General features: G+C 28.7%; 2 protein-coding genes across 2 annotated transcripts; both read right to left on the reverse strand.

Annotated features, from left to right (window-relative positions):
• Positions 1 to 15: 15 nt before the first annotated feature.
• Positions 16 to 821, reverse strand: LOC100263474 (uncharacterized). Its single transcript, XM_002276259.4, has one exon. It carries the CDS (start codon positions 710 to 712, stop codon positions 236 to 238), a length of 477 nt encoding a protein of 158 aa, XP_002276295.1. The 5' UTR covers positions 713 to 821; the 3' UTR covers positions 16 to 235.
• A 12,094-nt stretch (positions 822 to 12,915) lies between these two features.
• On the reverse strand, positions 12,916 to 13,768 carry LOC100241199 (phytosulfokines). Its single transcript, XM_002276236.4, has 2 exons — positions 13,458 to 13,768; positions 12,916 to 13,339 (listed from the first exon to the last, which is right to left on the reverse strand). Exons 1-2 carry the CDS (start codon positions 13,578 to 13,580, stop codon positions 13,211 to 13,213), a joined length of 252 nt encoding a protein of 83 aa, XP_002276272.1. The 5' UTR covers positions 13,581 to 13,768; the 3' UTR covers positions 12,916 to 13,210.
• Between the last annotated feature and the right edge of the window lie 3,542 nt (positions 13,769 to 17,310).

Raw genomic sequence — 17,310 nt, forward strand, 5'->3', positions numbered from 1 at the left:
AATCAAGCTCTGCAATTTTGAATTTGAAGAAGTATTTGGGTGGTTAATCTTTGCAGTGAAAGCCATCATCAAAATCATGGTCACTGGAAACAAAATATAACAAACTTTCCATCATCATCTTCTTTGTCTTCCTCCTACAAAAAGACCCAGAAACAAAAGAAACAAAAAAACAAACGCCTTCATTGAGGCATATTCACAAACATCAAAAAGGCAAGGCAGCGCCACAACCTTCGCTTCACCCACCGCCATCATCACCCACCTCCGCATCTCCAGATTCCCCCCCGTCCCCTTCATACCCACCTCCCATCTCGCAGACCCTCTTCCACACCTCCTCCGGCACCGGAACCACCGACAGCCGCGGCTGCCGGAACAGCCCAAACCCCTTCAGCCCACTCTCCTTCTTCATCTCCCCTAAGTCCACCGCCCTCCTCATCTCCCCCACACACCTCACATCCACAGCACCACCAGCACCGCCGTCGCCCTCTTCGTACCATTCACGAACGACGGAGACGACACCGACGACGCGGCGGGCCTTGGCGCCGGAGTGATAGAAGAAGCAGAGGTCGCCAAGATGCATAGCCTTGAGATTCTTCTGGGCTTGCTTGTTCTTGACTCCGTCCCAGTTTGATAAGCCTTCGTTGGCAGCTTGGTCCTCCCATGACCACTCTCCAGGCTCTGTCTTGAGCAGCCAGTAGTGCTTCTCCTTCCCCATTTTGCTTTCTTCTTCTCCTTTTTTTTTCCTCTGTCGTCTCCTTTTTGAATCCCAGGGGGCTTTTGTGCTTGCCTTTTGGCGGCAAATATGGGATTTTGGCGCCAATTTTTTTGTTTTATTTATTTATTTATTAACGACCTCTGTGGGATGACAATTGACCGTTATCAGCTAGGACAAAGGTAAAAAAAAAAAAACAATATAAATTTTTCACCTAATATCTTATATGAGTGGGAATGATATATTAAATTAAAAGAGTTATTGTAATTATTTTAATTGTTATAATAATATATTTAGTTATTAATTTTTTGAATTAATAGTTTTTATATAACAAAAGGTGTGTTGATTCATAGATGATACTTCCCTTGTATATTTTAATTTTTTTTATGTTAAATTTGGTTCGAAAATGACAAGAAAAGAAAATTAAAAAAAATGAAAGAAAATAAAAAATAAATTTAAAATTAATAAAATAATGATTAAATAATTTAAAAAACATATAAAATTTTAAATATATTTGATTTTTTTTATATTTTTATGTTGAAAGAAATTGTGAAAAAAAATTATTTTTTGTAACATTCTTTTTTTTAAATATCTTTTAGGACCAAACATAGCCTTAGTTTTAAGGGACTTTGTAGATTAACATCAAATTATTGGGTTTAACACATGGGAGGAAAATTAATTAAAAATATTTTACGCCCATTTTATTTTACTTTAAATTAAAATACTCATTAAATTGAAAGATGTAAAAAAATCAAGAATATCATCATTTTAGTAATTACCTTTAATTAATAAAATATAATATTTTAATCTAAATTTTATTTTAATTATTTGATCTAATATTTTTGTGTGTCTAATTCTAAATTTTTCATTTTTTTTAGGTGAAAGCATAATCCATCTAAAAATATAACATTAAAATAGGAATTATTTAAAAATTAACATCAATATTAATTATTGTGTACTTATTCACATAAGGCATAAACATATATACTTCCATGTTTTTTCTCCACTTTAAATACATCATTTAAAAAAAAAAAAAAAAAAAAAGAGTCTAAACCCTTAATTCATGAAAAGAAAAGTTGTCTATTATAAAAATAAAATGATTCATTTTAAAATATAAAATAAAAAATAAAATAAAATTTCTCAATCCACTCAACCCGTGCACAAACTTGATGTTTGAGTTGACACGTGCAAAGTTTGAACAAGTCGGGATCATACTTGAATTAAAAAATATTAGGATTGACATGATAACCCATTAAAACCAAAACCTATATTTTGTTTATTTATTTCTAATTATATATTATAGTGTATAATATTAAAATATTAAAAAGCGAAAACAATAAATCATTTTGGCTTTTCTTAGTTTTAAATTATATCCAAGGAAAGAGTTTCTTTTTTTAATTGTTAAAGTATATGAACGATTATTTGTATTAAATTGATAAGTAATTATTTATTTTACAATTTTAAGATATTTTAATTTTAATTTTATTTAATAATAAAACTTTTATTTAATGAGCTTTAAAATGATTATTTTATTTGATTACTCAAAAAATCCATGGTAACTTATGAAAACTCGAACTATCTATAGGTCACGAATGGGTTAAAAATTCTCAACTCAAGTTCAAATTGGATTTCGTACAAATTAACCTTCTAACTCATCCAATACCTATCAGTTACAACCAATTTGTGAGTGTATGAGTCAACGAAGTACAAATAACGGAAGTATTCCTTCAACCTTTTTCTATTATTTTTGGGAAAAGTCCATATTTAGTTAGATAGGAATAAAAGTCTACATGTGTACATTATTATACTCTTGACTTCGTACTCGAGGCCAAGAAGTATATCAACACAAAAATCACCTAACTAAGAATCAACTTAAAATTCTACCTAGCCTAAGAATGAAAACTAAACTATACTAATATAAATGAACCCATCATCCAATTCACAAAATATTTAAAATAAAATAATTGAAGGTTTCCATGTCATTCAAATGTTGCAAAGCTTGTAACATGTGAAGCACCCTGAGGAAAAATGTTCACCTAATTAAGGTCCATTCATGGTCCTACATTCCACCAAATCCCCATTGAATTCATGGCCTTCTCCATAAGTTTCCAACTTTTGACCTATTCTCTAACTCAAGTAGCTTGTATGATTTGGTATCATGGATTGTAATAGGGCCTATTAAATCAATAAAAAAAGTCTTCAAAACTGAAACATCTATGTATAAAACAAATTAACATTTAAATTATCATAGTCAAAAGGATGTCACAATCATGAATATTAAACCAATGTGGCCCAACTATTTATTATGACAAAGAGGGTTGAAGCAATCCTAATATTCAAACAATTAATTCAAATTTGAACTTGTGGTAACCAAACTAAAGAAGTTGTGATCCATGTGATAAGAATTTCTAAGATGACACCAAAAGTTGCTTCTAGAAGAGAGTGGAGAAGTACATTTATTACTATCATATAAATGTCAAACATTTGAGGAGAGGAAAGGCATAGAAGCCAAGTAAACCATGTCCACCAATACCTTTTGGCCATCAATGGCCCTTCAACATCATCCATCAAAGCTTTTAAAATTGACCACATCTATGTAGATACTAATTAAATGTCAAGTTGGTTAAAAACAAATAATAATAATAAACCAAGAGCCTACTATCTTACTCAAGAAGAGATGAGATTTTATTTTCTATTTAACCAAAATCAACTTGTAAACTGTGCTACTTCTTTACCATGACTTCAAGCAAGATACTACCTTCAATGAAAAAATTAAGTATTTCATTCAAGTTTATCTTCGAAATTAGTTTTAACCTAAAGATTACTATTTAATTGCTTGTTAAAATGTTTTAGGTTGAGCATAAGATTATAATGCATATTCGAAAACTCAAAGTCAAAATAAATAAATAAAATAAAAATAAAAAGAAGACATAATTCCAATATATGCTTCAAGACAAGCCTTCAAGTGATTGGAGCCCAAGTAAATGCTCCAATGGTATATAGCAACCATGAATTATGCAATATGAATACCCAACTTAACCCAAATTGATGCTAAGACCTTAGTTATAGCTTTAACTTCTATTTTGAAATTAATCTCATATTTAAAAGATGAAAAGAATGCAAGTTGCGAGAATTTTTTTCAAGCAAAGGTAGAATAAAGGGTAAATGTGTATAAATGAGAGATTGAGGACTTAAGAAGTATGAAGAGGCCAAGCAACCTAAAATAAGTGAGTCATGAGCATGAAAATGGGAAATGAACATTTTAGATTGAGATAGAGGACAAACAACAATGATAGAGGAGGTTTGAAGCAAATGCAACTAAGTTCATTTAAAAAATTTGGAACTCAAAATTTGGTATAATAGCATATACCTTGAATTTGCAATGAAATTTGGAGAATTTTTCGAAACCATTTTAGGGCAAACTATAAAGAGTTTTGAAGCTTGAGATGTCAACAATCTAATGATTTCCAAAATTTGGTATAATAGCATATACCTTGAATTTGCAATGAAATTTGGAGAGTTTTTTGAAACCATTTTAGGGCAAACTATAAATAGTTTTGAAGCTTGAGATGTCAACAATCTAATGATTTAAACAACTTACAAATTGGAGCTGAAAAGAAAAAGATATGCATATTTGGAGCAAACTACATAGAAAGGAATGTTGAGTTCAAAATTGATAGGTTGAGTTCTAAATGGTTTTTTACCATTTGGAATTCAATGGAATGCAAAGACTGATTGGGTAGAGGCTTAGTTCAACACCCCCCTCCCTCCCTCCCCCCCCCCCCCCCCAACACCCACACACACACCACCTATTTTGAGCAAATGAAGCACATGTTAAATTCGAAAACATAACAAAACTACATGAGCAATTTGTGAGTTTAAAATGGGTTGAAAATTTTAAACATGCCCTCTTGATTTTGAATTTAGCTTCTTTAGTCACTAACAAGTTTGAAATTGGTTTCGAACTCATCCTTATTTCAAACTTAGATTTGCGTGGTGGAGTTTTGAGTTTTGAAACACATCAAAATAAATTCCAAATGCATTCATCTAATTCAAGATGCATCCTAGATTTAGAATTTCTAATATTTTGAGTTTTTAGGTTGTTTATAACCTATTTTTGGAATAAGCGGTCAAATGAAGTGTGTCACATGTTAGGTTTATGAATTTACTATATAAAATTTCTTAGTTTTATGTTTTAGGAGATCTTGGAGAGAAAAGTTTGAAGTTTTTGCGGAAGCAAATAATGGTTCGATTTGTTTCCTTTCACTTTGATTTAATACATTGTTTTAGTTTCTCTTAATTTAATGCATGATTCTTTACAATATTATGGATTGTACATGAATGCAATATTACTCTCATGAGAGGTTAAAAAGTCATTTTAGGGGTGTGAAACATGAAAACTTAGAGTTAGAAACTAAGACCAATGGGTAAATAGGGTTAACAAGTGAGATTAATGAATGGTTTGTGATATAAATCATGAATCTTTAGTTCTCTCCATGATAGTTGGACTTGGAAATGATACAATAAAGCATTTCTTAATACAAGTAATTTTTGGCAACCCTTGATCACTAGTTATCTTAGTTTTCCCTATCATTATCTACCCTAACATAAAACTACCAAGGGTAAGAGTTAAAAAGCTAAGAGTTGAACCTAAATCAATTTTATTCGTTTGGTGATATTTAGGAATTAGGTTTCAAATGCAACTCTAAGTTATAAAACTCAAGTTGATTGTGAATGACCAAGAATCCTAAAAACTTTAAGATCACCAAAAATAAGAAATTGTTGTTCACTCTAACTTTTCTTCCTGAAATTGGATTGTAGAAACCCCCACACTTGAATATTTGAATTAAAAATCAATATTTGTTTAGTTATTAATTTAACTTTCTTTAGTTAATTCCATTTCATAAAATCAATTCATATATTGTTTTCACTTTACAATTTAAGTAAAAGCAAGTCATTTAAACCTAGTTTTAACCATTTTCATAGGTCAATCTTTGAAGACATTACTCATAATATTACAAAAGACATAGTAACCTTTTTTTTTTCTTAGCTTGAGTTGTTACATAATTAGACTTAATTAATTTGATATAATAGAGAATCATGGCCATCAAGCAAGTTGGATTTAGGAATTCATGTAAAGTTAGGTCAAGGTGCAATTAATTTTTGCTTATACATGTTAGAAACTTGACACATTGAAAATTATACTTGGGCCTAATTTCTATATATATGTAAGATTTTTTGAAGTGCTTGTAAGAGTGAAAATTTGGGTAAACTTTCAAAATTTTCATTTCACCTTTCCAAGGCTAAAAGCAAAAAAAAAATTCTTATACACTTTAAAGTTAAAAATGGTTTTTAAAAAGAAAGAAACCTAGTCCTAGCTTTGACTTGATTACAAATTTCTATATCTTCAACTTAGGTAGTGAGCTAGTCCTACTTAGTATAGAAGTCTAAATTTAAGCTAAGTGGCATGCTCTCTCGATTGAGCAATTAATTGGCTGATTATGTATCCACAATGACCTACAACACTAATTAAATGTTAGTTGCTAGTCACTAAGTAAATCACACGGGAAATTGTCTTTAACAACTAGTTTATGCAAAAGCGCCTATTTAAAGCTCTTACACTTTGTCTACTAATCTTCCAACTCTTGAAAATCATTCTTATGATTTATTATGAGCTTTTACTATACCATTAGTGCAAGAGTTTAAAAACTTGCATACCATCATTAATTGCACTAACCTAGCTACCTTCACTTGTATTCCTTTATTTAAAGCTAATTTTTTATTCATCACTATTTGATCCAAGTAATTTCTATGAAAGAGAAATTTAAGTGAGTAGAATTCACTTGTGTGAGATTGTAAATGTTGATTGGTATCTTGGAAACCAATTATACTTGGAAGTAGCCGTGCATTTGGAGGATTCTTTAAGTTGATGGAGCTTGAAGATTGTGGATGTAGGTAGGATTGTACCAAACCATGTTATATTGTGTTTTCCTCGTTGCATTAGTATTGAGTCTTTAAAATTTTCAATAGTGTAGTAATTTTTAAAGATCGATGACCAATACCCGATTCATCTCTATTTAGGTATATACCTAGATTAGGTAAGAATTATTTGAATATGTTACAACCAAACTTTATTTATTAAAAGTAAAGCTAGAAAGTTTGGCAAAATAATAAAGGGAATCTTTTTAGGTAGAACAACATTATTTATCAAAGATAAGCTATAAGGAAACCTTTTTAGGTGGAACAACTAAAAAATGAAGAAAAGTCATAAAAGATACAATTACAAATCCCAAAAAAACACTAAAAATAATATGGAGGAAGAGGTCAAGTTTTGACCCCAAAAACACTAAAAACATCTTGAACCTAAAGACTAAGGGAACTATGTCATCTCATATGTCAAACCCAAGAGTCCCAACACATGAATAAATCCATCATGTAGCTAGTTGATAAATACTTCAAATTGATTCAAATCAATACTCATAACAAAATTAAAATATTATAATTTTTTTTATTTGAACTAATTAAAATATCTCAAAAATAAATTCAATGATTATCTCAAACACCTTAAAAAGTTCTAAAAACCAATATTGAACTCAATCTTAAGTCAATAATTCTAAAGTTGTTTCTAATAAAAGCAACATTTCTAATCTAATCTTTCATCATTGATACCACTTGTACCTAAAAAAGTGGAATAATAGAAAAACGTGAGTTTGGTAGTTTTGTAAGGAAAAATAGCTAAATAAGAAGAATCAAATATTCTACGATGGGAAATATCACATTTTTACATAAATCAATTAGCAATTAAACTTACTTAATTTCATAATTAAGTTTACTTCCTTTGAAAAATTTTGTACATTCAATTTTAAGATAAAACCAAATAATATACTTTGCATTCTTAGTTCTTATTCAACAAATTTCATAAATAAACATTTTATTCTAGTCAATTGATACTAACATTATGCCCAAAGAGTGAAACTTGTATTAACTCGTTAACCTTAATTTGTTCATTTTACTAGTGGATGTTACAATTGCTAATCAATAATATATCAACGACCAATTATACCCTTCTTGACAAGGTTTATATTGCATCACTATCCTCACAAAGGTGATGAAGATCAACAACTTATCCATGTTGATGATGGTTATTGATAACTAGAATTTTCAAAATCATTGTCAAAAATTAAAAAGTAAAATTTACATGCATAATAATCAAACAAATCATATAATATTCTCAATTTATTTTATAGACTAAAAAATAAATCAAAATATATTTCAAAAAATATTATTTAATCCACTTTAGGGAATTTCAACATTTTAATACTTTAAAAACAAATGAAAATAAATAAAGAATTATAAAATAACTTATTACATTATTAACCCTTATCTCAAAGAAATCACTCCAATTTTTGAAGGACTTAATTCACACTTAACATAAACGCATAATAATAATAATAATTGACTAATTACCTGAAATTAGTAAGTTCCAAAATTTTTGTTTTTATTAAATAAAATGATAATCCACACTCAAACTTTCTCCCACAGTTATTTTTTTATAAATTAAATCTTTATCAACAATAATATTATCATTTTCACTTTCCCTAATTGCACTAATTGTGTTTATTGAATTGTTAACATTAATATTATTTTTTTTAATCATTTTCACTCAATTTGTATAATTAATTTTGAAAAACCAATGTTCAGTAGGTAACACCTATGGCGAGTGAATGAGTATATTTAAAAAATTTATTAACTAGGGAGTTGAATTTTTAACCCAATTCTAACTTGTGAGAGATATCAAGGATAATCACAATAATCAAAATATTTAAAATAAATAAATAATTTTGCAAGGGACATATGAAATTTTACATGGAAAACCCTCGCACTTACCACCGAGTCTAAGACATTAAATTTAAATCCACTATATGAGATCAAATCATACAAATTTACTTGTTTGTTTTACCCTAAAGACATTCTTTAGAATCTACAACTTGATCTACAATTGCAATGCAACAATCTTCAATTGCTTCAATGAATACTCTTCAGTCTTATTGAAGGGATGTAGGTATTCAAACAACCCAAGATTCAATACTCTGCATCCTTCTTGATAGATTGAAAATGGTATGGTAAATTAGGTTGAACCTCCCTCAAAGTGTTCACAAAAAACACATTTAGGTAAGGTATATATAGGAAAAAAGACTAGTGGAATTGAAATTAATTTAGAAATCATATTTTATTAAAAATAATTTAGAAACTTAGATTTGAAAGATTTCATATTTTAAATTAAAAAATATGTGATTTTTCTTTAAATAATCTTAAATCTTCAATTTAAAATTTCTTTCTAAATTATTTTTATTATTTAAAAATATTTTTATTTTCAAATTCCCAATTTAAATTCTTCTCAAATTAATTAAGATATTTTAACTTAATTAAAACTTCCAATTCAACCCTATTTTATCATCAAAACTAATTTGTCTTTACTCAATCATTTTTAGACTTAACAGTGACTTCCCAATTGTATGAATAACAACATTGAATCTTCAATGTAAAGTAATATCTAAAAGGTTTCTCAAGCTAGAAAATAATTTAAACAAAATTACCAATATACAATGTAAACAAATTGTACTAACAAATTCAATATCTAGAAATTAGATTATCTTAAAATTTATTAAAATCTTCTATTCAAGTCAATTTAATATTCAACTTTATTTATATATATATATATATTATTTACAATAAAATAAATATTTTTTAATTATTAAAATGAAACTCAAATATTAAATCTGTATCATATATCTTAAATGGGTCACTAGTATGATATTTGTACCAAAGTTTTTTCCCCTACTAATCTTAAATTTAAGGTAAGAGAAAAGAATTCAAAAAAAAAAGGTGAAAAAATCACCTTGAATTTTAGAACAAAGCAAAGAAAAAAAATCTTCTTTTCCGAATCAAAATTCTCTATGAACCTTCCTATTTTCCCTCTTCTATTTTGTCTTTTTAATTTTTGATAATAGAAGAAACTAGAACAAGACAAAGATAGCAAGTTGTTGAAGGGATAGAACAATATCTTACTTATCTTCTCTCTTTTTTTTTAAAATTAAATTAAATTATATAAATATCCCTAAATTCAAGGTAGGGTTGTTATATTCTCCCCTTCTTATAAAAATTTTGTCCTTCAAATTTATTAATGCATTATACTTTTATACTTTTACATCACTATAATATTTTCATTAAAAAATCAAGTAACTCGTTAATATGGGAAACAAGTAAATCCTTTTTTTTTAATATCATTTAAAACAATTCTAAGTAGTTTGATTTTCTTTCATAATTTTTTTACATTCTATTTCTTTATCTATTAATCTCCATTTAGTTCCTCTTCTCTATGAATAACATTAGAATATCCTAATGCGAAAAACTTACTCTATGGAAGTACCTTAACCAACTTGTACAATGCTAGCATAATCATAACGTAGTAAATGAGTATAACAATCCACAAGGACATGAAAAAAGAAAAGTAAATCCAAATTAATTAAAACTTTAGCAAGTGATAAAACTTAGGGATATTCGGCACCACATTTAAAATGCTCTGAGTATCTTTAGCGGTCATGGAAAACACTATGCCTTGAACTAGAGGTTTAAGTTTTAAATCCTTAACTCTATCACTCCGAAGTTCCTTTTTATTAAGGCAGTCTCTAACCATATAGTCGTAATTGCCACAAATCAAATAAGATCTTATTTTCTTATAATATGGTGTGCCTCCATGCCTATTCCCATGGGGCACGTCACATTGGACCTTCCATCTGAGTTTTGTATTATACTCCTCTACTTTTAACTCTTAATTGAACAAATTTCTTTTACATTTGATTGTTTATTATCAAATCTACGCCTTTTAATTGTTGTTCAAATTCTTTCACTATCCTTCTTAGATAAGACGGCTTTATTCACTAGTTTTGAGTATACCTCTAAATCTAAAACTAAAATTCTATCCCATAGAAATGAATTCAAGCCATCCAAAAATTGATGGATCTTATAACTCTCCATAGAGATAATATCTAGACCAAATACAAAATTATATAAATATACCTAAATCCAATTCCAAGCAGGTTATAAGCTGTCCTGTGCATACCCAACCCCCACTCCTCTGGCACAGATAATCCTTATCTATGTTGAGCCAACCTGTATACCTCAGAGTTTAAGTTACTCATATCAAGTCAACTTTGCCTACGGGTAGCAGCCCAATTTGCACAACGCCACCCTTGACACCTACAAACTTAGGTCATTTCTAAAGTCTTCTTTCTATTCTTGAGACGTGTAAAAAATGTACTTATAAATTCATTCTTTGTCAATCAATGGAGGCAGCCAATGCAGACAAGAATCCATTCTTACCAAATTGCTTTTATCATCTTTAGTGCAAAATTTTTGCTTCTTCACAACTCCTTCAGCTATTCCATACAATATAGATTTAAAACCAAGGTTTCAGTGTGAAATATTTTTAAAAAGCAAGGGCTTTTATTTACGAGAAATTAATTTTTAAATGATAAAATCAAGCAACAAGACAAAAAAATATGTGGGCTCTATAGCTTTAATGCAATGCACGTAGTTCAAACAAAGCTATTCCTTGAGCCAAACAAATTCTAAGTTTATTTACAGTGGTTGAGGGTGGAGCCCAAGGGTCCATGCATACTGCCAAAAGATGAAGTATTGCACAAAACCCAAAGCACACGACTCACACCCATGTCCCTTACATTATCAGGATAACGTTGCTTCCATGCCATTCACCAAATATTAATGCTTCTACTTTCTTCGATAATATATTCAATATGTACATCACATTAATCAACTCAATATTGATTGAGTTTTTGACAAGACATAATAGATCATCATATATATTACAATCCTTACTAGACGACAACTTGGGAAGAAAGCAACAAGAGATGTGCCAATAATTTTGACTCAAATTATTAATTTTTATTTAAAAAAAAAAATAATATTTATACCGTATAAGCTTAGGTAAATTAATGTTTTTGAGTTTGAGTAGTATTGAGACATTTACTCTTTTTAAGTTACCTTATAAGATTAGAGGTGCAAATAACATCACTTTGATCGATTTTTGGATAAAAATAATTGGTTTTATATGTGATGAAAACTTAAAATCGGTTTGATTTGGTTTTTGTGAATTGATTTCATTTAACTTAATGGTCTTTTTTAGTCTTTAACTCGATTGTAGATTTATGTTTATTTTAAATTTAAAGTTTACTAATTTGAGTTTATATGACGTCAAAAGTCTAATTTGTTTTTATAATTAATTGAAACCAATTTCGATGTGATATTAAAAATATATTAAATACATTTAGAATTAATTTGACTATAATATAAAAATAATGAATTACTTTAATAAAAATCTAATATAAAAAATTATTAAATATCAAATAATTATATGTAAGTTTTAAAATATCAATTTAATTCGGTTTTTATTCGCTATGAGACAAAAAAAATTGAAAATCAAACCAACAAAATCAGTTTTCAAAATTCTCAAATTGAACTGATCTTTTTTATTATTGAAAACCAAACTAGTTTTTATTGATTTGCATCGATTTGTTAGTTTTTTAAATTTTATTTACACCCCTACGTAAGATTATAAATATATGACTTTTTCGTAGGATTTGCGGGGAGAGTAAAAAAAATGAAAAAAGATAGGGTAGATAGAGTAGATTGGATAGAGAGATGTTGAGATATATTAATCTTTAATTTTCATGGATTTGGTGGAATTACGTAATTACATTGCATCACATAAATATTTTACTTTTTTTTTCTATTTGAATATTGCAATTTTTCCAACAAAATGAAAATGAAATTCAACTTAGACTTATTTAGACTTTGCTCTTGGCCAAAGAACACATGCATAAATTTGAAATCTTTATACACACACCAAAAATTTACCTGCTAGCCTAGCTAAATGGTATGGGACAGAAGACAACAATCAGTATAGGAAAAACACACTGAAAGCCATGTCAATAGATCTTCAATCTTTCTTTCTTGTTCTTCCATGTTAGAGATGACTGAATAATGGGAATATAAAATTACCAAATTATTTATACTAAAGTTTGATTAGTCCTTGCAAGTAACAGTTAAGTTGGTTAACCTGTATGACAAGTGAAGAGTCTGTTGAACTAATCCAAGGATTTTGATGAGTTGGGAAATCTTATATCTTGTATAAAATTTAGAACTTCTATTGAAAAGCTGCAGCATCCAAAGTACAGAGGGAGTTACAATAACTGATATGGTAATTTATCTACTTAGAATCTCCTCTTGGAAACAAAAACAGAAGAAAGATACAAACAGTATAATCCAATACTAATACAGCCATGGCCTGCTGACTACCAAAATCTACAAAATAAAATCAATTATGGCAGCTAAAACTGTAGTATACATATGGATGACATGAACAGGATTGTGATGTACACATAGCTGAGGACTAATAGAAGATCAAAGTATGTGATGATTTCATGGATTCTTCTTCTGGGTGTAGATGTAATCTGTATGAGCTGCAAGTGTTCTCCTCATCAAACACTCTTCTTCCCCAACTCCTTCACAGCTCTCCTCCACCTCGACCGTCTTTGCTTCATCAACATCCTTCAATACATGAAATTAACAGAAATATGAGCAAAACCCAGAACTATTTTTTGAAGAGTCAGTGGTTGGAATTCATTTTTTATGTGAAAAATGATACAATTTGAGAAAATTAACATACCCCATGTTGGATTTTCATTGGAGTGACATCGGAGAATGAAGGGCCTGGGCGGGCGGCCTTGCAGGATAGAGTGAAGAAGAGGAGGGAGGCTATTATGAAGAGGGTGGTGAGCTTGGAGGACATTGTTCTTGCCTTTTAATGGAACTGTCAAGAGAGCAACAGGCACAGAGAGGAGGGACTCTCTGTGTAATGAATTTATAGAGTATGCAAAGGTGGAAAGAGGCTCATATTGAAGAGTAAAATAAGATAGTCATTTATTTACTCTACAAAATGGAAAAATGTTAAAAGAAAAGAAAAAGGTAGAAGAATTGGCTATGGCTCCATTTGGTGAGATCTTGACAACTACAGGAGGTTCTAGAAGAGATTTGATTTGTATACATGTACAGAGAAAGTCCAAACTAACCTAGCCTGGTACACATCTGGCAGCATTGGGAGGGTTTTGGTATTAGTCCTTTTTCTTAATTCAGTGTTCTCCTAATCTCAAATTTTCATCCGAGAAGAGTCCAAGGTCCTTATCATGAACCCTAAATTCATTCTTTCTGTTGTTGATGCCCAATAAAATTTCAAAAGGAAAAAAAAAAAAAAAAAAAGATGAATATAATGAGGTCCATGATTGCCAAGAAACATAGCCTGAAATGTGATATGATGACCATTTTGGGCATGCTGATCAGACCATAGATGGATTGAAAATGAGACACCAAGGGACCACTGCAGATATGATAGTCATGGTAGTAAATAGAGGCAATGACATTTGCTGGTCATGTAGAGGGAAATAGACAATTCTTCACTCATTGATTATGGTGGTGGGGTTGGGTGATTGCAAACCAGAGATAAAATGCTAAGAATCAAGGCCTGAAAGAAGCTTCTCTGGTCAGCTTTTGAAGCCTCAACTTTACGTCCACCGGCAATTCTCAACCATCCTCATGAGTTTCTTTTTTCAGTTAGGGGCAAGTGCATTCAATTTTTATTTATTTATTTATTTTTTGCAATATCTTATAAATGCAATTGGGTGTTTGTTGTTCGGTAAGGGCTCATCAATACCATCAAGTGCTTTCGAAAAGCAATTTTTAGTAACTGTTTTCTAAATAAGTTTTGAAAAGTAATTTTTGAAAATAATTTTTAAAAACTATTCTCTAATATTTTGTAAAAGAAAATTATGTAAGCATTTTTCTTACTCTCAATGTCCTGCTTCAATTAGAGTACTCTAAATTTCATATCATTCAATCTTTTGACACTAATAGGAGCAAATTCAAGATGGATAGTCGCTTTTACTGTGAAAATGTTTTGATCTGTTTTTGCATGTGCGAATTACTTTTCCATAGTGGCTCTACAAACTCTGCATTTTTGCTACTATTTGATGAGCTCAGGGCTGAGTTTGTTTAAGAATCCTAAATATCTTTAACCTATTTTTATATTTTAAAAATAATTTTTACAAATAATTATGTTTTAAAAAAAACATCAAAAAAATAAATAAAAATAACCAAAAAATGTTCTTTAAAGATTTTTTTTTATTTTTAAGAATAGAAAATTATTTTTTATTTTCTAATAGAAACATTATCAATATATATATATATATATATATATATATATATATATATATATATATATATATATATATTAAAAGAATTTTCACTTGCTTCATGAATTAATAATAAATTAGTTTATGTATGATGAAAAAAAGTATTTTTTTTATTTACATATTTGTCAAAATGTTAATAATAAAAGTGCTTAATAAAACTAAAAATATTTTTATTAGAATTATTCCAAAAAAGACTTCGAGCCCCATGAATTGATGATAAATTAATTGATTGATACAAAAAGAAATCTTTTATAATTTGAAAGTGGGCTATCATCACAAAGAGGTGGAAGAAAGTCGAACGAAGTTTCTATGGAAATATAAAAGTGGATTTGGAAGTTTATTCACTTCTAGATGGTGGCATGGTACATATTCAATTGTATGAACAAATAAAATACCAAATTGGATTTTTCTATGGTCTTCTAGAACCCATTGAAGAGAATTCATATGGTAGTTTGACCAAAATAAATTGATTGAATATTAATTCATGCCTAAAATCAACCATATTTTTAGCTTCCATAATAATTAATCAATTTACAATCCAATTAAGCTTTTATTTAATGAGATTCAAAGAATCTATACCTAACATACTCATGCATGTTCTTTCATGAATAGCTAAATTGTAGCTTATAATTGAAACCTTATACCACCATAAACCCTTAAACTAGAGGTGGGTAATAATGTGTCTTAAATTATTTCAGACATCTTTGTCCATTTTTGGGATGATCAAGACATAATTTTCATCTATACACTTTAATCTAGAAAGATAAAATGTTTTCGACTCTATTTAAAAACATTTTTAATACAAAAAACATTTTTAAAAAATTAATGTATGATAAAATAAAATAAATTTGTTTAAAAAAAATTGAAAAATTACATCTAATAAACATTATGCTTGATTTGAAAAAAGGGTTTAGGGGTTAGATTGAAATTTAGGTGGTATTTGTTTTTTGGTTGAATAGAAAATATCGAAATATTTGGCTTTTTTTATTCAACTAAAAATACCTTAATGATATTAACCAATTTAACTAAATTGAATTTGTTATTAATAAATTTAACTTAATTATGTTGACTGATATTAACGAGTTACTTTTAACTGAATAGAAAAAGTCAAATATAAAAAAATAAACACCATCATATATTAAAATGCAAAAATAATCTTTGTAATTTATTAAAAAAAAAAAAAAAAGGAAAATGATTCATGAACTTGCCTAAGGTTCCAACTATCAAGACAGAACTATGATTAGAAATTCACTTTCATTTCCACCACTATCAAGACATGATCATGGATATCCCTTCATGCTCATCCAAATGATCATAATTACTAACCCTAATAAAAAGGAAAAAGAAAAGGGTGCTTGAAATCATCCTAGGCATTATAAAAGTGTGTCAGGGTTTCCAGAAGTGTAGAGTTGCAGACAAAGTATCAGCAATCAATGGATTACAAGGATAGATAGAAGTGCCAGGCTCGCTTCTCAACCTTTCAATAATAATGGAAATCGGAAAGAAAGAAAAGAGGACCACAGCCACAGGTTGTGGGTTGTTAAGGTAAGGCCATTACCTCACCACTTGCATCTTGCATCTACCCATTAAATTAAATTAATAAAAATCCAAGTCATACACAATTAATGAAGTCCCCTCTTTTCACACAGGGCCACACGTTTTCTGTGGTCATCAGACATCATCCTCTCTCTCTCTCTCTCTCTCTTATTCTGATATATATATATAATGCCACAAACTACTTTTTTTTTTTTTTCCTAAAATCTTAATAATTAAATAAAATTTTATTATATTTTAAAAATAATTTTTATCTAATATTTTATTTTTAATCCTTCTTTACATTTGTATAATTATTTTTAAAAATAATTCTTAAAAAAATAAATAAAAACAAAAAAACAATTAAAATATATTATCTAAAAATATATTATTTTTTATTCTTAAGAATAAAAAATAAAAAATAGTTTTTAATTATCAAACGGTTTTCTAAAAAAAAAAAAAAATCGTTCTAAAAAATAATTTTCAAATAGACTTTATTGTGCAACCTTGAATATATGAGTTTAAATATATACAATTTACTCTATATGCTGAAAACTAATAAAGCCATTGAGACAAGAATAATGCATATGTTTAGGATTCATTAGTGAGAAACAACAGAAAATTATTCCAAAAGGAAAAGAAAAAGTGAAGAAAAGTGAGAGGAAAAAAAATGAAAAAGAAAGAAAGTTTCATCCCAATAATTTTTTTTCTACCCCTCTCCAATTTTCTCTCTTTTCATTA

This window comes from Vitis vinifera, chromosome 3, assembly GCF_030704535.1.
Source record: "Vitis vinifera cultivar Pinot Noir 40024 chromosome 3, ASM3070453v1".
NCBI classification, from domain to species: domain Eukaryota; kingdom Viridiplantae; phylum Streptophyta; class Magnoliopsida; order Vitales; family Vitaceae; genus Vitis; species Vitis vinifera.

What these genes read in the sequence shown, in the direction of transcription:
- LOC100263474 (XM_002276259.4), bottom strand. Translation starts at nt 712, where the DNA reads ATGGGGAAGGAGAAGCACTACTGGCTGCTCAAGACAGAGCCTGGAGAG.
- LOC100241199 (XM_002276236.4), bottom strand. Translation starts at nt 13,580, where the DNA reads ATGTCCTCCAAGCTCACCACCCTCTTCATAATAGCCTCCCTCCTCTTC. An exon ending in CAATGAAAATCCAACATGGG is followed by an intron (nt 13,340 to 13,457) that starts GTATGTTAATTT and finishes CATGTATTGAAG; the next exon opens with GATGTTGATGAAGCAAAGAC.